Genomic DNA, 23,720 nt, shown 5'->3' with positions numbered 1-23,720 from the left:
ATCTACTCACAAGTGGTCGCAGCAAAGTTCCTCCTCTTTTCTATTTCTATTTCTTTTGCTCCTCTGTTTCTAGCTATTCGCCCTTCCAAATCCAGATTCAATTTATGTGGCGCTTGATCCATTTTCAAAATTTTTAACGAAAGTAATGTAGCTTCACTGCACAGGAAAAATGTATTGTTGCGTGAACCAAAATTTTGTTGTAACAACGAAATAATTTGGTTAAAATATGCCCAACAAAACTGTGTTTAGTTGCTGTAAACAAATATCTTGTTTGATTACGGTTTGTTCGTACAACATAATACTTTTGTCATAGCAACCAAAAAGCTTTACCTATATGAATTTTGTTAAAAATACAATAATTTTTTCTTAATATATAAAATCTAAATTTTAGTGCAGACAGAAAGACAAAATAGTATCCGTTGGGCATTATATTAATTTATATAAAATAATATCTCGTTATTATGTAATTTTTATTAATTAACTTTAAACAACTGAAATGCTTAATTTTTATACATGAAGTCTAAGAACAAAATTATTCGGTCCAAAGAACAAAGCAGAAAAATATATTTAGTTGAGACGACTAAATATTTTGTTATATAAAACAAGATATTTGGTTGCTATTAAAGAATGCCTCAACTAAACAGTTTGGTTAGAGATACTAAATTTTGCTTCCTAATATTGTTGAAAATTAGAACGCCGACGCAGTACTTGCTGGGGCAGCTTTGTTGCAACCAGAGAACAACGAACAGAGAAAAGGCCACTCACTTTTCCTTTTTATTTCAATGCCATCTCTATTACCGTCATTGTTAATGCCGCTTTGTTTATATAAGAGAAAAAAGAGTGCCCTGAGGAACTACTACCGAGCGCTGCGTACTTGACATTTCGTCCACTATTTTCTGCGAGTCGGCGCCGCTGACATTCGATGCATTTATCTTCGTCACAGCGGCCGAGGAACAATATTTACCAAGTCGCAAGATAAAGAGCCGCGGTTCGCACGACGGGCCGCAATAATAAACTATCGTGGCGCGCGCGTACAACGCGCGGCCTATCGAGGCATCCGACGAAACGATAATATTCGGGTCGTTCAACCGGCTCGGACGCTTCTCTAAGGGAGAAATTTCCGAACGTCGCGCGAAAACGGGGAAAAAAAACGGGGATAAAAATGAACAACCGGATGCGTTACATTTGCGGCAGTTTTTGAATCGCCCGGAAAAGCTGGAAATGTAGCCAGCACGAATTTCCCGTGTGAATTTGTGCTTTCGATTTATAAACGTCAGCGGAAATAAAAGGCACGTCGCGAAATCAAACGGGACGCTCTCTCTCTCTCTCTCTCTCTCTCTCTCTCCCTCCCTCTCTCTCTCTCTCCCTCTCTCTCTCTCCGCGGGCGCAGTTTGTTAATTACGCGGCTCGAACTCGCGCGAAATCGCGTTATCAATTTGCGAACATGCGCCGCGGCTTTTGTCGGGCGCGAAGGTGTGGGTGGTATATAACACGACGGCACGAGACGGGAGAGACGCGGCACACAGCAAACGCGAGCGCGCGGTGTGGGCCACTCCTAGTTTCAGCATCTATATAAGCCACGTGTCGAGTTACTGTTACTGCATCGCGGCACGCCACTTTCCCATTTCCACTGCTCCTCCTGTCCGATTTATCGTGTTCAGACGTAACCGCGAGAGGTCGTTCGCACGGAACCCGCGCGCGACGCAACGCTTTGATGCGATTTGCGCGCACAAACAAACGTCGCGCGCGCGCGCGCGCGCGCGCGCCTGGCATCTTCGAAAAAAGGAAGGAAAAAGAGAGAAGCGCGTTCTATATATTCCCGCAGCTTTCATCGCTCCCCCCCCTCTCTCTCTCTCTCCCTCCCTCCCCTTTTCAACGTTTGCACCATTATCGCGAGATCGGCGGCCAGAGCGAAGCGATAAGAGAACCGCGAGAGAGGGTTCGCCGCGCGGGAGAATACGGAGAACATTCGGGAGGTTTTTCCCTCGTCGCACGGAGGGTCTTAACGGAGGAGTTATCGCCATGACTTCCAATTCACGGCGGCAATCCCCGGTCTTAAGCGACTTTCGGCCGCGCGCGCGCGCGCGCGCGCGAGAGCTTGTCGCCGCTGCACATCGGCATTCAGCGCGCGAACGGCGGACCTTGCATTTTGCAATTCGCAGCGCGCTACAGAAAGGGGTGAGCGAGAGAGCCCGGCCACCCTCGATACGAGAGAGGGTTACGCGAGAGCGAAGAGAGATTGTTGCGGGACGCTGGTTGCCATGGGAGGACTCGGAGGGTGTTTCGAGGGGCTCCCAGCAGTTTACGACGGTGCCCTCGTTCGCCCCGTTCCTCTCTTCTTGATCCCCTCCCCCCCCCCTCCCGAGCATCCCTTTCATCCGCTGCACAGACGTACGCGATATGTACATACACGCACGAGCTGCGGCTTCTCTCGCGCACGCACGCGAGAGAGGGAGAGATCGATCTCCCTCGAGTTACCTAACGGCTCTCTCGTTAGACGACCGGCCAGAAGTCCAGAACCGGTATTATTGAAAAACTGGAACCAGCAGCCGCCGCCGGTTCGTCGGCAGGACACGCTCCGAGAACGGACGACGACGGTCGCCGCGTACAGAGGCTCCGCCGGCTGCTTTATTGCGCAATACTCTCGCGCGACTCTTCGTTTCTAGTTTCCTCGCGAATGATTATCGACGACGATGCGTATTTTCTCTCTCTCTCTCTCTCTCCTCCACGGTCAGGAAACGCCGAAGAACGAGGAGGTACCGATACCTCGGCAGTGCCGCGCGCGCGTTGGTATTCCCCGTACGTCTATAGGCAGATTTCCCGGGGGTAGCGGCACGGATTTTGCCAGGCAGCTCGTCGCGGACTATAAACGTCACGACGAACCGCAATAAAGCGCGCACGGTCGAATAAGCCCGGGGAAAAAAATTATCGGGGCGCGCGCGCGCGCGCGCGCGCTGTAAAAACAATAATACAGCTACAATATATGGCTACGATAAAGCAGCCGAGGAAGATGACTTTCACGGACGCGCGTCGCGCGGAGGAAGAGTTATCGCTCTCCTCTCGCCGATAACGACGACAACGTAATGAGTGATACTACATTTACAGCGAGTAAGTGCAGCGTGACGGAGAGAGAGAGAGAGAGAGAGAGAGAGAGAGAGAGGGGGGGACCGCGCGAAATTCGCGCGCGAACGATGCGTGCGTCGCGGCGCAAAGTTTCGACGAGGTGCTAATTAGCCGCGTCGTTAACTTCTCTGACGAGAATTGCGCGTTGGCAGGTCCTGACGAAAATACACCGGGGTGACTCTATCAGGGACAAGTCGTTTGGAACCCTGCGCGAGCCCGTACCCTAGCTCAGAGGGGAGAGCCCGACTGCTTTACCAGTCATCCTTTCTTTCTCCGTTCCCGCAAACAAGCGCCGAAATGGCAGGCAATTTGGAGGTCGAGGCCAGGTCGTAGGTCAAAGTTTGTTAGGTATTACGGGACCGCAGGGTTGGAGCGTGCATCGCTTATAGACGCGCCCCCTCCTCTCTCTCTCTCTCTCTCTCTCTCTCTGGCCGTCTTTGCCGAGAGGTGGCTACTTTCCGCGCGATAGATTCGTATAGCATTTTGTCGACGCGGAAAGCGTTGAAAGCGCGTCGGCGATGCGACCTCGCGAACTACGATGCTGAGACGAGTACGCGAGTGCAAGTACGTGCAAAAAGAACGAGAAAACTAGCTAGCTTTTTCTCCGACACAGGTCGTTACGTAACCTTGTACGGGATTAACGTTAAATTTATGCAGTTGCTGAACTTGTTAAATAAAACGCGTTTTACGATACGGTACATTAGCATAATGGCTTCGCCTAGACATTTGCATTTGTATTATCTCGATGTTAATTGAAACGTGATATACATTTTAATCGCGACGGACACAGCCGCGGATTCAAATGTATCGAGGGTGATATTTTATTTTAATCGCGCCGCTTGCGTTATCACTGACAATCGCGCTGACGCCGCGACGGTACGAGCGACTCGGCGCATATGAGAAGAGAAATATTGTCGACTTTAAGCGCGCGTCCAGTATGCCAGAATAACTAGCGGAAGGATCGTCGATTTGGGAAAAAAAAAAAAAAAAAAAAAAACGACAAATTCCCCGAATTAAAGAAGAAAGAACAAGAAAGAAAGCACGATATATATTCCATACTGATGCGCGCTCAAAAGCGGAATCCTGACTAATTCCTGGTCCGTAAAACTCGCGAGTAAACTCGCGTCGTTTCCAAGTCGCGCAAACAGTCCGGATTAATTCCGGGATAACGATTCGCCGTCTCCTTCGAGATTACGCCGCGATCCCGCAATATATATATATATATATAGACGGATAAGGAAAAGTCAGTTAACCGGGATTAGCACTAACCGGCGCGTTGGCGTAGCCGAGTGTCGTCGACAATCCGGGCTAACTGATCCCGGGTTAGCGATACTCCGCCGCCGCCGCCCTTTCCGTCGGATTTTAGCGGCGGTACACGTGGACAAAGGGAAGTCAGTTAACCAGAGATTAAGGCTGATTAATGCTAATGCGAACAAATTCTAACCTGTGCGTGGCGCAGGTGAGAAAAGGCCTTGGACGAACAAAAGTGTTCCTTAATATCAGCGCACGTGTAATGTGCGTGCGTGCGTGCGTGCGTGCGTGCGTGCGCAAGGAGGGAGGACATGCACGCTAGCTCGGCTTGGTATTGATTTCCCCTCGTATTTGGGGTAGGACGACAGTGTTACACGACGGGATGCGAAAGGATTCGCCGGGGGGGCGTAGCTTACGCCTGATTTACGCGCGTGGAAAGGACGGCCTCTCGGCTGAGATTAATTTAACGAGTCCCCGCGATTAAAGCTCCGCTCGCCGATATCAGTTTAATGCGCCTCTTATATCGAGCTACTTTTTGCACCTTACAGGTACACGAGTAGAGAGACGAGAGTGCTTTTTCTCGGAGATACTCGAAATTACTTGAAACTCGTCGTGCGAGCGCGTAGACGTGCAAGGGAAAAATGATAATCTTGCCCCGTCCTTTCGTCGTGCTTTTATTACTTGCAGATTCCTAAAGCGCTGGAGTTGTTGCTTTCTCAGCGAGAAGCGATTTACCTCGAGACTACTCTGCGCTGTCTCGCGTGACGCGCCTCGAATGTCGTAATCGTCAACGATTCATCATGTCGCGACCGGCCGGTCCATTTCGCTGACGAGGTAGCGCGCGCGCGCAGGCGAAACCTTCCGCTGCGTCAAAGAGTGCTAATTAATTACTAACCTTGATGTGATAGGAGTTCAGCTTGGTACGGGGCAGGCTGTTGAAAGCGCTGAAGTCCAAGCGACGCGAGAAGATGCCGTTGGCGCCGCAGCTTTGTCTGCAAAAACACGAATACCGAGTGTCGTTGAAAGTCATTCTTTTTGTCACACGAAATGTGAGATGTTGAAAAAATCCCCCCCCCTCTCTCTCTCTCTCTCACTCTCACTCTCTCTCTCTCTCTCGTGGGGTATTTGACTTTCATCAGTCGGAATGTTTGCACACGAGATAATTACAGCAAACAAAAGTGCAACAAAAGTTTCAATTGCGATCACAAGTGGGACAATTGGAAAAGAGTATATACATTTTTACTTTACTGCGATGCGCATTAATTGTTGCGCACCAGCGCGCGGTGTACATATTAATCACGCTAATATTTATATCAATTTCGTGCCGTCTCCTCAAAATTGCTTCCTGCGAATACGAGTACTCGTATCGAACGACACCGTGGGGTCACCGTGGGGTCGCGCAAACGAGCCCTTTAGGGCCTCCGACAGGAATGTCGGGTTCCCAGTGAATTTTTCGCGATTCATAATAACTCCGAACCCTCGGCGGCTCGCGCCGAGTTTGACAACTCCCCTCCCTCTCCCTCCCTCCCCCCCCTTTCCAAGGACGTCACTCGGCCCTACGCGACCCTCGTGTGCTTCCTTTGTGCGCGATGATGAAAACGGACACGGAATATCTGTAAGCGCGTAACCGCGACGCGCAAAATGTGCGCGCGATACGCCTTTGATCGACCTCGATAATGTGACTCAAGTAAAATATATTTTGCTGATTTTGCTCGAGAAAAATCGGCCACTTACACAAGAGTCTTTCACAAGTGTGCACAGAGCGAAATTACATAAGCGTGCCTTGCGACACGCGGAATGTGTAAACACGGAATCAATAACTGTCTCTCTTCTCGCATGCGTGACGCCTTCCTGCCTCTTCTTTTCCTTTCCTTTCCAAGCGCGGTGGTGTGAGAGTGTGAGACGAAAATAATCTGTCGTGCGTTATCGCGGGTTTAGTTGAAAGATCAAGATTAACGCCGGCTGGCGGGAAATAAATCAACAGCTGCTTTTTTTACAAAAAAAAAAAACCCTGTATATACACCGGCTATAAATAAGCTCACTCGCTTCGTTATCGCTTCTTTGCTGCGCAGCGTTTCTACGCGATGAATAATGCATAAGCAGCGAATCAATGGCGCTTATTGGCGCGACAATGTGGAAGACATTCCATCAGCGTAGCGCGCGGTATGGTGAAAAATAAAAATGATGAAATAGAGCGACAGAGAAAGAGAGAGAGAGAGAGAGAGAGAGAGAGAGAGAGAGAAAGAGAGAGAGAGAGCGAGAGAGAGCGAGAGAGAGCGAGAGAGAGAGAGAGAGAGAGAGAGAGAGAGAGAGAGAGAGAGAGAGAGAGAGAGAGAGAGAGAGAGAGAGAGAGAGAGAGAGAGAGAGAGAGAGAGAGAGAGAGCGGGGCGCCGGGGCGAGGTGGAGAAGGCTTCCGCCTTCTCCAGGATACGCGACCAGCGCAAACGAGAATCACGACGGACACAAAGGTCAGATCGGTCGTGCAACATAGTTGCGTCACCAGGAAGACGAGCGAGCGCGGGCGAGAGCGGGCGGGTGACCGAGCGAGCGAGCAAACGAGCGATAGGCGACAACATAGTAGAGAATGGGAGAGGGGAGGGGGGGAGTCAGTCGCAACCTTGGCCTCCACTCTAGCGAAACCGTTCTCTACCGCCGCTTGTATTGGTTATATTTGGCAATGTCAGCCGAGGGTCGCGAAAATAACTGCGCGTCGCGGCGCGCGCGCGCGCACGCGCAGTCGATCGTTTTCCAGGGGAACGTTCGACGAGCGGATCGCGCGATTCGCACGGTGATTTCGCGATCGAAAAGTCGCGCCGATTTACATTTGCTGTTTCACTCGGATGGAATTCGAGGGGAATTTTCGCCGAATAATAAGTTGAGCGGAACAAATAACCCCGACCGACGACGCCCGAGACTTGGCACCTTTAAACGCGGTGGTGACCTCATTTGTTTCGAATCGCCATTGTCCCGACTGGGAACTCCGCCATGTATCTTCCTCCGCTCCAAGATATGTGACGTGTGACATAATCTGTGTATTAACTCGAGTGAAGAGTGTACGAAAACCGTGAATACCGGTGAATCGTGAGAAAGAAATTCGCTCGTCTGTGGACAAGCGCGTCTTATGAAAGCGTACGAGAGAGAGAGAGAGAGAGAGAGAGAGAGAGAATCCGTTAAAAATGAAATTGACTTGCGATGGAGAATAATTCTTACGTCACGACAGCCAAATTGCTTTAAATGTGATTGCAATCTCTCGAAAGCGCTACTAATACTAAAAATACAAAGTCCGTGTGTCTCGCACGTGAAATATAACTTCGCTGGCGCCAGCTGCGTTACGTCGCAATTCTCGCAGTCACAACAAAACAGCGAACACAGCGCGCTGTGTTCAAGTTTAATAAAGGCTATTCTTATCAAGCACACATCGACGCGAAGGGGCATTTACCGTTGTCCGTGCACAATTGTCGGCGTGCAAGCAACAGAGTTACGCCTCTGTCGCCGCGCTATATTCGGCTGTCGCGCGCGCCGTCATTACGAAAAAGAGCACAAAAGTCCAAGCCTGTTATTAACTCCAACAACGATGAGGCGGCTCGCATAACTCGCAAGCGGTTGCGTTAGACGCGCGCGCGCGCGCGCGCTGACTAATGCCGCGCTGTTATGTAACGCGCGCTGTTATGAAAAACAAACGCTTATAGCAGCGCGCGACAGCGCGGAATATAGCGCGGCGGCGCGCTAGACGCTCACGCGAAGTAAATAGCGCTGTTTACAGCGCATTACCGCGCGATTAATCAACAATGTATGTAGACGAGAGAGTCGATAAACGCGCGAAGAATACGCCGTGGCGCCGCCGCCGCCGCTCTTTTTATGCGCGACGTCGCCGCTTGGCAAGCGGCGAGACACGTTGAAAATACACGTGAGCGCTCGCGCGAGGAAGTTGTCAACGTACACATCGCGTCATCGACACACACCGCTGCTGCTGCTGCTGCTGCCTCCTCCTCCTCCTCCTCCTCCTCCTCTACTCGACGCGTTCGGCCGCCGAAAATATCGAGATACAAAAATACCGCTGTCTCTCGTCAAAATGCCACCTACCCTTCACATAAAGCAATTCCACGGCGGAACGCAGCTGTGAGGAACGGTTTAATCGGTCGCTCCCGCTTTGCAGCAGCAGCCGTTTCAATCGACCGATTCAACGACCGCGTACAATTATTTCAACCCGAGCGTGGCCCGCGTGAATTATACCCCGGCTAAAGATAGCGTAGCTATCTCGAAGCGGGAATAATCTCTAGAAAGTATGCAGGAAGCGCGCCCGCGACCGGCCTTCCAACTTTCGTTTTCGTGCTGTGGTATTTCCAGAGCCCAGAGAGATAGAGAGAGATAGAGAGATAGAGAGAGAGAGAGACTCGCGGGAAAAGGGATACGCTTAAAATCCAGAACGAAAATAACAACACACGACGGTACACGTGAAAGCCATTAAGTTGAACGTAACTGCGGGGAACGAAAAAGGAAAAAGAAAAGGAAAAAGAATAGTGCCGCGCCGGCGGCAGTTCGATTTGGTGGGCGCTAACCGGTTTTTCGTAGTGCGTCGGAGCGCGCACTATCAGGGAATGGTATCTGCGCGCGCGCGCGCGCGCTGATGCAAGAGAATTATTATCTAACCTTGACGCGCGCAAAACACGCGCGCACGACGGGCCCCCGAAATCACGCGAGCACGTGGCAAGCAAAAATACCGCGAAAACATTCCGTTATCGCGGCCGGCCGGCCGGGCCGGGCCGGGCCGAGCCGAGCGCGATGACGCATAATCGGTCGAGGCGAAACACGCCGCGCGAGACGTTGAGTACATTTTCGGTGCAGAACGGCGCGAGTCCGCGCGCTGCGCGGAAATTTCCCGGCGGTATCGATGAATATCGCAACACGGGGCCGATTAAATAAGCCGCGTGTGTGCTTGGCTGCCGCCATTAGCGAGTCGTATAAAACACGCCGTAATCACGCGGCAGTCGCGGCACGCGGGACTTGATTTTTAAAGAGAACCGCCGATTAATCGGCGAAGGGCGATGTTGAGTAACAGAGACAGAGGCAGGGCCGCGCGCGCGCGCGCGCGGATAACGATTCCGGGCTACAAATCATCCGTGCAACGCGCGCGGCTACTTGACAAAGGCACAGTAAGTACCGCTAATTCACGCGGCTCTAATTGCGCGCATTATTAGACGCGCGAGACTAGACGAGGGAACAGCCAATGTCGAGCGATTCGCGCGAACCGCGCGTCCCTCGAACCGTCCGTCCGTCTCTCGTTCGACGTCGTCGACGTTCAACTATACTATACTTTGTATCGGGCAAAGGAGAGCGCGATCGCGCTGCTACAGCGCGCTTGGAAACATCTGGCCTGACTTGTACAGCGCGCGCGTCATACGTAAGCACCGTTCACGCGACTAATGTCGCGTCGTAAAATATACGATTTGTGCGCCGACGAGCGGGTATAACATCGCCGCTCAAACCGTCCGCGACGGCTGCTCTGTTTGCGATCGGATGAGCGGCGCTAAGTTCTCGCAAGCGCGAGCGAACCGCGTTCACCGCACACGCGGAAGAACACGCAAGTCCCGGCGAAATGTAGAGCGAGCGAAAATGAACGACAGTTCTTCACGGCGTCGTCGCGCGCCAGTCGCTATCAGAGGCGGGGAGGGAGAATGGACTTCACGTAATAGCGCATCACCTCGTTGCTTTGATCCGCGCTCTGCCGCTGCCGCCGCGCCGGCGGCGACTCACTCGCGATTTATTATGTTGTCGAGAGGAGCCGGTTTAGTCAGCAAGTTCGAGTTCCGCGAAACGCGCCGTCCGTTCGCGGTAATATCGCGCGGTGCCGAGACCCAGCCGGAGGCGTGTTGCCGCTTCGCTGGAAATAGCGGCGAGCGTACACGTACGTCAGTAAAGAGACCGGCGCCTATCGCTACTTATCTCCCTCGAGCACGAGGGGGTACGCGCGCTCGCTCGCTCGCGAGCGAGCGAGCGCGCGATAACGATTATTGACGAAGCGCGATCGGCCAGCCGCGGATTCCAGCGGGTGCAATTCGTCGTTGCACGACGCGACGCGACGCGACGAACTCTCGCGGCGCGAGGGTGCGCGATTATGCAAACCCGTCGGGCGTTTATCGTCAATTTTGCCCGGTGCAATCCTGACCCAACTTAACTACACACCGACCGCCGAGATATCGCCCTGCCAATTCGTTATCGCGGATTTATGCTCGATATGCAACATGCTGGCGATAACGAATCGGGCCCAGCGGAGCGCAAAGTGCTGGCGCCCCGAGTCGCGATTTCTAATTCCCGCGCGCGGCGCGGCGCGGTTTTCGTTCTCGGCCGCCGCGGAATACCGATGACACGAGTACGTTGATAAATGCGCAAGAATGCCGCGGTACTTGCAAAGGAATATCGCGCGCCGCGGTTATTCTCGAAGGCTTACGTAAGCGCGTTTTATCGAGTGCACGACCTAGGCTGCGAGAGACTTGCTCTATGAGCGAGAAAAATATCTTGACCGCCACGGGGGGGGGGGGGGCGGCGTTGTCTATTTCTTCGTCACCTGTTGAATGGAAATTCACGGCTCTCGCGAATATCGCGTTTGTTCGAGAGAGAATTGCACAGAGGCGCGAGTAAAACTTATATTACAAAGACAAAGACTGCGATATATATTCATTTCCGCCGGATCTCACCGACGCGCGCGGTTGTTTTTCTTTCTCCGCCTCCTAACCGAGAAGCCGCAAATCGCGGCTTTTAACATTCTCGTCACGGACGAAAACGCACACACCGTTACGCCGCGCACGTGCAAGTTCAAGGACACGTGAAATCTGCAAGCCGGAGACGCTCGCGTGTGTCGTCGAAATGTTCGCCGCGCGACGTGCATCGAAACCCGATAGCTGTTTTTTTTATAGAAACTGGAAACTCCTATTAGATCATCATATCAGCCGGCTGTCTGCACGTGTATTGTTTATACGTTTATATTACTCCGTCGCGACGCTGACGCTACCGTTTCGATCGGATCGCGCGACCCAATTCGCAAGGTCCGATCGCAGCCGCGACATTTTCCAGAGTGCGGCAGACGGGGGGAGGAAAAAAACGCGTCTAACGAGTACAATTTTTATTCAACACAGCCTTCCGCTCCGCCTTCGTACTTACTTGGGAGCAATCTGTAGGTCTGCGTGAAATCTGAAACGCGAGTGATTCACTGGCTCGTATTATATCGCGCGCTCGCGACTGCAGGTATTCTCGGGCCCATATTCATAACTCTCGTCGTTCAGCGCTGTATATCGTTGGCCGCGTTTTTTATTCCTCCGGTATAAATATACAATGACGTTAACGGAATCTGCACGTATCGCGAGCTGCAATTATCGCGCACCCGACGCGATAAGTACGAAGAGGAGTTTGCGCGCGCGCGCGCGTCCGCCTCCAACATTCTCCTCGGAGAGACGTAAAAACGCAAGCGACATCTCTCACGATAATTCCATGCTGAGACCGAACAAACGGACAAAATTGAGGAAACAACCGTTCGCTCGCTCGCTCGCTCGCTCGCTCGCGCGTGCGACGGCAAATAAAATAATTGCATTCGCCGCGACGAAACCGTCAGCGACAGCCACCAGCCCCGCGCGCGTGTCCTCTCCAGGATACAACACCGTTTCTCATTTTTGCCTCCAGCCTTCCTGGACACTCCGCGTGTACGCGTCACACGTTCAAGTGGGAGTCGTCTTGTTTACGCTTACCGGCCCCGCGGCTAGGCTATTTATGAATAGCGCGTTCTATAGAGAGAGGCCAAAGCGACAGAGAGAACGACAGCGAGAGTGAAACCGAAGCGCGGCCGGTGTCGCGACACCATTTTTTCGCTCCCAAGCTCCGCTGGTCATATTTTTGCGCAGTTGGCCGATCGCGCGTTGGCCTGCCCTTCCGTCTCCGGTGTTCCCTTCGCGCGCGCGCGCGCACATGCATGTGCGCACCGCACGAGTGACAGCACAGCCGGTGTGTTTCACAAACACCTCGTGGTGGCAGAGCCGATAGTCTCGCGACGCGAGCGAAACTAAGCGCCACTGGGCGTGTCGCGAATGACACATACCGCACTCGAGAGCACGTGTGTGCACCGGTGTGTGGGTGCGCTCGAGAACGTACACGTGTGTGTGTGTGTGTGTGTGTGTATGCGTGCGTGCGCCGGAATGCCAGCCGCGATAAATAAGACTGCGCACTCACGAAGAAGTTGACCCGATAAGACTTCGCCGAAGATCCCCGGGGATAGAGATAACTTCTGCGTACTCGTAAATATTCAAGAGCGCGCGGCGTTCTGCTGCGCTGCGCTGCGCGCTGCCGCGCGGATGAAATAATGAATTCATTTTCGCGGCGAGCGGCCGCGAGAGCGTCGTTGACGCGCGCGCCATAATAGTCCGCGCGCGCGGAGCGCGTTTTTGCACGTCGATCGTCCGCCGCGAGAAACTTCATTGTAACGCACGCGGTAGCGGCGGCTCCGATTATTAAATGCTACCTCAGCTCGGAGCGTTTAATCGAGGAGCAACGCGACTCAAAGTACAAGAAATGCCTGCCGAGAGCAACAAGATCGAGCGCGCGCGCGCGCGCGCGCTCGAGTAGCGCGGCGTCATTAATTCCCTCCGCTTATGAAACTTGTTTAACAAGCCGTCGTTCGAGTCGCACAAGTCAGGTCTGTTTTCGACGACGAGGAGCGAGATAAGGTCACTGGTGTGTACTTCCAGGAACCGCGCGCGGCGCGAGACATATAGAATGCAAGGATGAGCGAGCGGCGCACAAGTCGAGCAGCGGCTCTCTCGCGCGCGCGTTTTCACTCCATCGGCACAATTTCTCTCCCCCTCGGCGAATACCTCTGGCATCGCTTTCGGCCGCGCTTCGCGAAATTATTCCCACCGGCTCTCAACCCAGGCTCTCTCTCTCTCTCTCTCCTCGGCTCTCCTCAACAGCGCTATTATTACGGACGGAAAGCTGATCAGCCACAGTCCGTGAAATTGACTGCGCGACGAATAGCAAGCGCGCCGCGCCGGCGCGAATTCAGCAGAGATCAAAGCACGCTTTGCCAACTTTGTTGTTAACGCGAGAACGCGAGAGGGGAAACGCGCGGCTGGTTATCGGTAAGCCGAGAGCGTCCATACGGGATCGCCTGCTAACGAGATAGCGTGTCGGAGAAAGGATCGACGCGTAGAGCTCTCTCTTCGGTCTCGCGTCCCGTTGTCCTTGAGCGGCGCGAACGAGACTCCTGAATTCGCTTCACGAATTACTTACGGAGCACGTGAGGATCCTGCTAAAGACCGGACCGAGCCAGCTGCCACGTGCAATTTCCACGGCGGCGGCGGCGACGACGACGACGACGACGAACGTCGTGCACGCGTGTTCGTGGCGCGACGAAAAAGAATTCCTCCGCAGCGCGGAGGCTTAAATCCCCCCAGAGCGGGTCGCAGGTGTGCGTTAATGAGTCGAACAACGATAATGGAAACGACGGCTCGGCTTAGCTCCGACACAATGCTCCGCGGCCCCGGCGACGTCGCCGTGAAAATTTTCGACGGACTGTCCCCTCCCTCTCTTTGACACTTGACCCGTCCTGGGAAACCTGCCGTCGTTTTCTTTCCCGAAACGCGCGATAACGAAAGCCGGCCGGCCGGCGGCGAAATTCTCTCGTCGCGTGCTGCAACTCGCGTGTCGACGACGCGATATTACAAAAAAAAAAAAAAAAAAAAAAAAAAAAAAAAAAAGAAAAAAGAAAAAAGCGCAGTGGAAGTTTAGAGCCGGGAATGGATCGAAAACACGTTTGAAAGGATATCTCCAAAAGTTCAACGGTGATATCTCTCCTATTGTCGGCTTTTCCGGAATAATAGCACGTTACGCGCGGCGAGATTGAATCTCGCGTCAGCCAACGACGGGGCGCCAAGTGCAGCAAGGACAGGTGATTTGCATAGAACATAGGTTTCACCCGCCGGAAAATGATCCCCGAGTGTAAGACCGTAACCGAAAGAATCGCGGGGACCGGTTCTTCCGGCCTGCGCCGCGATTTCCTATTAATAGACGACATAAACGCGAATGACGAGATATACGAGGCTTCGGGCAACGGAGAAAAACAGGCTTCACGGATAACAGCCGCGAAGAGAGAGAGAGAGAGAGGGGGGGAGAGAGAGGGAGAGAGAGACACTGATGGCCGCCGCGCGGTTGTCGATTACGTGCGTCGAATCACGATGCAGAATCCCCCCCGGTGCATTCGTCCAAGAGCGCCAGCATGTTCCCGATTTAATTGTATGCTAATGCCGCGCGCGCTCGATTCGAGCGTGAAAGCCGTTGCGGTCGAGCCGCGCGTACGTTAATTAAACGAGGACGATCACAGGAGGAGGCAGGGACACGATCTATGATTCGCGCATAACCTCGCTGAATATTTATCGATTCATTTCACAAGAGCTTGTCGCGTCGCGAGAAACACAATATGTATATATCGCGGCAAGAAACAGTTTCCATTTATTCTCACGAATATTTCTGCCGGCCGGCGCTGTGATTCATCCTGAATATACGCGCGTACATCCGCCGAAGCATAAACCGCCAAACGATGTTAATTCGTACGTCAAACGCGTAGTACGCGTTTCCTCTTTGCGCGAAAGCAGGTGCGAGATACCGCGAAGGACCGAAAAGCAGCAGTCACTCCCCCCGCTTCTCACTCCGCTATTGCGTCGTGAAACACACTGGTAGGAAAATATAGTTGAATTAACTATAATCTCGCTATGTTTTATAGTTCGTTTTGGCGTCAATCATATTTTTTATAGTTCGTGGAACCTGCAAAATATAGTAGAATAGTAGGGTAAACACAAATATATAGTCGATGATTGTCTTAAACAATTGTTCAGTCACTTTTACCACATATATATATATATATATATGGTAATTTCTCATTCACAAATATAGTGAGATTTAATATCCATGTAGTTACATCTGTCATCATTTAGCAAATATTCTGGTAACATTGACTATATAAAAGAGGTTACTTTTAGCTAACCATTTTATATCTGTATCCATACAATAATTTTAGTTTAACTTGGTATAATTCTTGGTAAAAATATTATTATATGGTTGGTTATACTATATGCCTATATCGTAATTATTACCGATATTATGGTAATACTTACTATAAATATGACATTTCGGACTATAATTTAGTTGCTACATCATTATAGTTCCGAATACTTTTCTCTCAGTGCAGAGAGAGAGAGAGAGCTGCGTGTCTATGACGAGTACCGAACAAGCAGGGGGGTACCCCGTCCGTAATATTCTTCGCCTCCCTCCTCTCTCTCCCGACGAATAACCCCTCCCCCCGCCCCGTCTTACCCCAACAACGCGACGTATCTTTACGTGGTCTTGTGTGCACAAAGCACGTCGCGTCATCATCCCTCGCGGCTATCGAATTATCGAAGCGAGAATATCTCCGGCTCTCGGAGGAAACATCGCGCAAAGTAACCGGCTGGAATTGTTTGTACACCGAGGGATCCGTCAAACGCTCGTCTGCAAACAGTCGGCCAGCCGACTCACTCGCTCTCCCGCCCCCTCGTTCTCTCTCTCTCTCTCTCTCTCTCTCTCTCTGTATTTCGTTAAATCCCTGACCGAGTCGCAGTAGCGGAGCTTTTGTCGCTGACACGAGCCGTCTTTGAGGGTCAATGTCAGCGGCACACTGTCGATAGCGAGCGCGCGCGCGGTGGACGCGGTGTGTCTGGAAGGGTGCGATTTCGGGTGTCATGTTCAGGAACGCGACCCCCCCTCCCCCTCCTGTCTCCCGTCTCCCCCCGGGGGTAGTAGAGAGGACGTCGCTGAATTGTTGCATCGCTGCGACGTGCACTCGACTGACTTGTCACGAGAGCCATCAAAACGGCGCGGATCGGGCGGGGGGAGGGGAGGGGGGAGAAAAGCGGACGCTACAATCGGGAGAGCGCGTATCGCGAGTTACGGTATCGTCAGTTACGCGGCAGCAGAGATTGCTGTCGGTCGCGCACAGAAAGCCGCGTCTATCGGTTAACGTAACCCGAATCCCCCAGATTACAATTGCGTGATTGCGTCACATCTGCGCGGCGCGCGCGACTTGCCCGCCGAAGCTGTTGACGATTTCGCGAACGATCCTCGCGAGGTTACGCAATCGCTCGTAAAATACACGACGCGATAATTTAGCGCGTTTACGCGATTAGCTCGCGCTGGATGCCGGACAACTCACTCTGCCGGGGGAATTCAATTTTACATCGGCGCCATCGATCGATTAATTCGGTTCGGTCTTCAATTGTCCTGAAGCAGCTTTATAAATTGTTTATCGATGTTGTTCACGGTCGAGAATCCATAATTGTGGGACGTGCGTGTTTTTTTGGCGAATCAACACGGGGGGAGGGGACGATTGAATTTCGCCACACACACACACACACACACACACACACACACACACACACACACATACACACGTCAGATCGCGGAGTATACGTAGCGATTCTTCGAGAAAAACTTCCCTTGGATCTGGCCAGACCGGGGAAATCGTATTACGCGCGCGATACCCGCGACGAGTATCGATGGTGGCCGCTGCAACGGGAATCGAGGCGACGTCGAAGACGAAAGAGAGAGAGAGAGAGCCATCCAATAAACCGAAATAGAGTCGGCGGATAAGGAGCTTTTTCTCCTCTTCGGGACACGTACGTGCGCGTGAGAAAGGAAGTCGAACGATCGTGTAAGGAGGTCCTTGTAAGCGGACTTATCCCCGACACGATAACGGAGCCCGAATGAATCTCGCCAAAGAGAGAGAGAGAGAGACGAGAGAGAGAGGATTACCTGAGAACTCGTCTAAAGGTTAATCTCCCTCGACCCCGCGCGCGCGCTTCGCTTGCTTGTACGCAGTTATACAGCGGGAGAATACTGCCGTCCTACGGATTATATGCTCGTGTGCTCCAGAAAGCACGAATTCCCGCCAGATTTTCCAGGAGACGGAAGCATAGACGCGCGCGCGCTCGAAAGCGCCCTAAGTAGTCACATTTCATTTCGGATATCTCGAGTCTCTTATGAGTCTGTTATGTTCGTGTCACTTGTCGGGCTTACCAGATGTGTACATCGCTCGAGACGATAACGTCAGACACCGTCGGTCGGACTCGAACGAAATTCTAATCTGGAGATTCACCGCTCACCGAGATACTACCTAACGCGCCATTAAATCCCAAAGTTTCCCAAAAAAATCCCAAAATTTGCGCGCAGGTCTCGTGTCAGCCGCGCGTACGAATCGGAGTGTTTCAAATACTCCCATTAAAACGTGGAAAGATCCGGTGAAATTTTTAAGACGACGCGAAGATAAAACGCGGGAGAAAGATTCTGCATTAGGAAAATTAACCGTGCCCGCGCCGCCGCCGCCGCCGGCGAATTTCCCCGGCCAACTTTCTCGGCCGCGCGTACTCGGAAAATATATGCGCGGTGCTGCTGATTACAATTATTTAACAGATTATCGCGAGATATGATACCGGGCAAGATGAAAGAGCAGCAGCACCGGATAGAGAGATACGGAGAGCACGCGTTCCGCTTTCTACCGTGTGTTGCGTGCGTGTCGGAGACACGACGAAAGAAGGAGAAAAAGAGAGAGATGAAGGAGAGGGAGAGAGGGAAACATTTCGCCGCTACAATTAAATATGGCTGGTAAAAGTTTCCCTTATTTTCCGAGTACGCGCGTACCCGCAAATTGCACACGAGCGCCGAACAACGGGCGGTATTCGTGCACGCGAGGAAAACCGGTGCGCGTCTCTCTCTCTCTCTCCCTCTGGCGCGAGAGAGACGAACACGACGTTAACAAACCAATTAGCAGTAAACCACCCCTGGGCCCGCAATAATTTACACACTCGTGCGCAGAGTACACATACGAATGCGAAGAAAAGGCGCGGTCCCGCCGCAGTCTTTCTCTCGTCGTCCCGCTTCCTTTGCGCGCGATATTCGTCTCTCCTCTCCGTCCTCCCTCCTCGGTAATCTTAACTCCCGCCTTCGGAATCCGACGAGACGAGAAGAGATGAGGGCGGAAGACACGCGCGTGCGCGCGCACGCGGGCGGACAAAGATAACGGGATCGCGTAAATAAGGATCCGGGCTGCCGGTACGACGACGGCGCGTTTCAGCTCGGTGATTTAGCCCGGCGAGTTGCACGGACGCGATACAAGGGAAGCCGAGAGAGCGAACGCGTTCGTGTCGCGATGGAACAACAACCTTCCGCCGCCATCCCTTGTCGCAGCATCCACGTCGGTCCCGGTTCTCGTTGAGAAAAAGAAGCGAACGACTCGACGTCTCGGGAAAAAAAGCCGCGAGGAGGCAGCAGCGCGGCCGGGGGGGAGGGGGGCGGCTCGCGAGATTGAGATTTAACCGGAGCCGGGAGTGGTTCCGGCGGGAGGACTTCTCTTCGCGCCATCGAAGGAGCTTTGGAATATACAGGGACCATATCTGCCTTCCTCTCCCGGGGGACGAAAAACGACGGGCGGCGGCGGATCCGTCGGCTGCGACGCAAATTTCGCCGCGTTTGTCAACGTTCGACGACGTAGCTGCGCGCTCTCATCGGGGATTTCCCGATGCGACACTGACGCCGCGAGTGAGCTATTTGCACCGATTAATGTTATCGTTTTACGACGTTTCGCGCGACGCGACGCAGACTTTTCTCGCTAATTTTCTCGTCGTGCACGTTCGCAGTCATTCGCGACACTTTACGCGCCTCTGTGCCCAACGTAAAATACTTGTTGCACTGATAGAAAAATATAGTTGAATTAACTATAATCTCACTATATTTTATAGTTCGTTTTGACGTCATCAATCATATTTTGGTAGTTCGTGGAAACCTGCAAAATAGAAAGTAGAATAAACACAAATATATATATATATATATATATATATATATAGTCAATGATTGTCTTAAATAATTGTTTTTCGTTATTTATACCACATATATGGTAATTTCTCATTCACAAATATAGTGAGATTTAATATTCACATGCAGTTACATCTGTCATCGTTTAGCAAATATTCTGGTAATATCGACTATATAAAAGAGTTACTTTTACCTACCATTTTATATTTGCATCCGTACAATAATTTTAGTTTAACTTACTATAATTCCAAGAGTAAAAATATTATATGGTTGGTTATACTATATGCCTGTATCGTAATTATTACCGATATTACGGTAATACTATATGATATTTTGGACTGTAATTTAGTTGCTATATCATTATAGTTCCAAATATCATATACTTTTCTCTCAGTGTGCCTTCACCGGCATCTGAATCTCGCCTCTCGTCGACGTTGTACGTAAATAACGACTGTCATCTGTAATGACCGAATGTGTGAAACGCTTCAGTGTGTCGAATATCGATGCTGCTAATCGCATCGGGAACATCGCGAAGAAGACCAATTCTCCATACGTCGGCACTGCGCAACGCGGCATATATTGGGGATTGAATATCGTAATCTCCCCCTCCCCTTCCCGGCTGCTTCGTGCTGAGACAAAAAGTTGAAACCTAACCGACAAGTTCGACACGTCCGCCAAAAGTGAAGATAACGAAGCGCCGAGGCGCAATGAAGGCGGTCGCCTTTTTGACACATACCCAACGTATTCTTTCCAACTTACGAGCACACGATATTCTCGTATCAAATTACGTATTCCGTAACACGCTCATGTAACGTTATAATACCACGAAGCCTCTCTCTGTTTCTGTCGAGACAATGAGAGGGTCCGAGGCAATCTTCCGCGAGAAATTCGAGCCCGGATCGAGTCACGCGGCTCGACACGAATTACGATCGTCGGAAAAAAGACCGTTATCCCCCGCAAGTCGGCAAGTTCTGCCGATGCGAGAACGATTTTCTGGTACCGCGATGCACACAAAATATCATCCCTGCACTCGTATTCCTATACATTCGTAGCCTTCGATATTCCGTGTAATAGCCGTATCACACTAGCGACTCGCGACTGCGGCTGCGATTGCAACTCTTCCTCGACCAATCAGAAAGCAGCGACTCGCGACTATCGTTTGGACGGCTGTCCATTTTTCGAGTCGCAGCCGCAGTCGCAACCAATCACAAAACTCCGTATAATCACGCGACCCGCTCGTCATAATCACATTTATTTAATAGTATGTAGAAGTCGGTGATCGTTAGAACAAGATTGTATCTAGTGTTGTTTTATGTGTTACATATTTTTTTTTCAAATGTCAAAACAATTTAATAAGGAGATAGACTATTATTTAGCAACAGTGTTAGATCTCGTAGAACGTAAACCCCTTCTCTGGGATTGTACGTGTGACAGTACGTTAACAGTATTTAGCCGCAGCCGCGATCGCCAATCGCAAGTGTGATTGGAAACAAGAAAAATCGCAGTCGCAGTCGCGAGTCGCTACGGTGTGATACGGTCTTAATCCGAGCGTGTAATCGCGCGGCGGTGGCGAAACAAACGACGACTTTTATATCGCTTTTATGTCGATGTGAAACGCGCTCTCGCCCGCAATGTCAAGAGATTTAAACGTTGAAATGTTGGAAACGGTTACGCTATAGATGCAGATCTGTACTCGGCGTTAACCTTTTTTCGCCGATGCCCGGCGAGAGAGAGAGAGAGATCAGCAAGACACACTCGGTGCGCCGCCGTGCGGCGAGAGATGTATAGTCGACGTCAATTACAGCTGCAAGTCCCAATTATTCCACCGATTACACCGAGTCGCGCGAGAGATCCCGTTGGTCGAAACTTGCGCTCGCCTTAATATTGAAACGCAATTGGAGATGCACTCGAGAGAGCCGGGTCTCTCGGCTCTCTCTCTCTCTCTCTCTCGCCCATTAATTGAGGCGAGGACGAAAAGTTTCGAGGAGTGCGCGCGCGCGCTTCGCAAAAGCGGAACGCAATTTCCCTTAATTACCGCAATTCGGCAAGCCGACCGAAAACGTGACACCGTTTCCGCTGTAATACCGCCGTCACACGTCGGCCGAGCTTAATGCAATTAAACTCGCTCGGGGGGATGTAATTTTTAAGTAATCACCGGCCCCGAAACTCAAGAGCGCGCGCCAAACTCCGGCGCGCGCGCCGAGGGACGCGCCATGACTATTCCGGCTTATTACCTTGGAAAGGCTTACCGTATACATCCGGCGAGATTCCGACGGAACTTTTACTAATTTTCGCGACCAGACGCGAACAAGTACTCTCGAAAACACGGCGGATTCGCGCCAAAGTACTTTTCCTCTTCGCGTCCGCCGCGGAGGACCTTCGTCGAGGATACGCGCGAGGATACGCGCGATTAAATATAACGCGCAAGCGCGCGTTTGTTCAAATGGATAAAACTTTACAGCAACGGACAGTTATTCTCGCCAATAACTGCCACGCGTCTTCCTCAGCGAGCGATTCCTCAAGCATTAACGAGCTATTATAAATGTGTGCCTCTCATTAAAACGCGCATTTCCCAAGCGGCATAAACATGAGCTCTGCCGCGGCGAGTCGTATTCCGAACGCGAATAATCTCTTTCGCTGCTTTGCGCTGCGCTTAATTATCAGCTGCTTTTAATCGGCAGAGGTCGGCTCGCGCGCAAAATGGGAGCTGTCGCAGACTGGCGCAATGTCGTCTTTCATGCGAGCGATGATGAATCGCGCGGCACCGCTGCTCTCGATCACCGGTTCCTCCGGCGGCGTATAGCTTCGCGTTTTTTTTCTAACGCGATTTGTATTCACGGCGATCTCATTGTCAGCTTTCAGCAGAAGCGAAGCGAGCGAGCGAGCGAGCGAGCGAACTCGTAGGCGGCGACGATAAAATTTCGTCTTCACGGATAGCTAGGCCGAAAGTGGCAGGGAAAAAGAAGCGCGCACGGACGCGGACGGAGGAAACGCGAAGAAAAGGAAGAGAACGGAATAACTCGCTGCAGTTCATGAATGTTAATGACGTGTACGCGAGCGCGCGCGCACGCGCGCATTCGTTCCTCCCTTCTTCTTCTCCTCCTCCTCCTCCGCCAGCCGTATTTCCACCTACCTCGCACAATCCATACATATTTGCATGAATTTGGCAAACAGCTCGTTACGAATGCGACGAATGCCATATACGCGTGCGTGAGCGGGTGCGTCAGCTACGTGTGTTTGGGTCAACGTGTGAAGGCCGTTGGCGCTTCTCGCGAGTCCGAGAGCTGAATGCAAAACGAAATTAATTTTCGACTCGTAATTACCACGCCTTGTCACGAATCCGGCCGGAGAATCGCCGACTGCCTGTATTATCTCGGTGCTTTCGCGCATCGATTATCTCTCTCGCCTACCGAAAAATATTCCTCATATTATGCCTCACGTCCGTTCGCACTCGACGTTATGCAAACGAAAATATTCGTCTAGTGATGAACTAAAAGACTGTCGAAAAATCGTGCCGGATGATTTCGCTTTAGACGCTTGTATCGCGTCACAGATATATAATATGAAGTACAGTGAATACACTCTCTCTCTCTCTCTCTCTCTCTCTCTCCCTCTCGCTTGGTATCTAATCTTCATCTTCAATAAACATGTTTACGTAAATGCGACATTTTAGCTATTTGCTTCAACACAATCGATTTGAGCTATACAACGCGCACTTGTATCAAAGCACCGAAACTTGTGACGCGATATCGCGGAGTCGTCGATATTCTCGACGGCTCGAGTGTTATCTCGGCTCTCTGTGTATCCCGCTGCCTTCTCGTCGGGCTCGAACGGGCCGTTCGGCCAAAACACGCGTTTCTAATTAACCGACGTTATTATTAACGCGGCACACCGAGGGAAGGATAAAAAAGTTGCAACTTTGCACGGCGGTTTCGTCGCGGTGCTACATGTTACGAAGTCTAATCCCTTTAGAAACTCGCGCGTTCCTCCCGCGCGCGAGCGATGAAGAGCGCCGCGCGCGCGCTCGCCTTCGTTTAACAAAAAGTAATTTCAAAGAGCGACGCGCGGAAATTACCTGCGCGCTATCTACAAAAATGAAGACGGAATAGAGAAGACGTCTCCTCTCGTCTCCCGCGGATTTGTGCGCAGTGGGCGACGGCGAAACTTTCCGCAATAGCCAGTGCTCGCGTTCCTCGCGAGCTCCATCTTCATATTTATAAGAGGACGTGCGTCTTCCGAGATATCCGGGAGCGGTATAGATCTACCGTTCATTTTCTTCTTTCTTCTTTTGTCGGATTATATTCGTAATCTTTGCAAATTTCTAGCGGCGTGTCAGTTGGAGGCGAAACGCGGCGAAAGAGGAAGCAACGTGGAGTTTCTCCAAAGAAAGGACAATATATCCGTGAAGAGGTCGACGAAGCGATAATTATTATGCAACGCTAACGAGCGAACGTCCACGCGGATCA

General features: G+C 51.6%; 1 protein-coding gene across 1 annotated transcript in view; it reads right to left on the bottom strand.

Moving 5' to 3' along the window:
* heca (hdc homolog, cell cycle regulator) overlaps positions 1-23,720 on the bottom strand; it is a 165,036-nt gene that overhangs the window by 132,243 nt on the left and 9,073 nt on the right. Inside the window, exon 2 of the mRNA XM_011138846.2 lies at positions 5,270-5,366. Coding sequence (XP_011137148.1) covers positions 5,270-5,366 — 97 coding nt within the window. The remainder of the gene's footprint in view (positions 1-5,269; positions 5,367-23,720) is intronic.

This window comes from Harpegnathos saltator, unplaced genomic scaffold (assembly GCF_003227715.2).
Source record: "Harpegnathos saltator strain DR-91 unplaced genomic scaffold, Hsal_v8.6 scaffold498, whole genome shotgun sequence".
Taxonomy (NCBI): Eukaryota; Metazoa; Arthropoda; class Insecta; order Hymenoptera; family Formicidae; genus Harpegnathos; species Harpegnathos saltator.
This window is presented reverse-complemented; position numbering and strand designations above follow the sequence as displayed.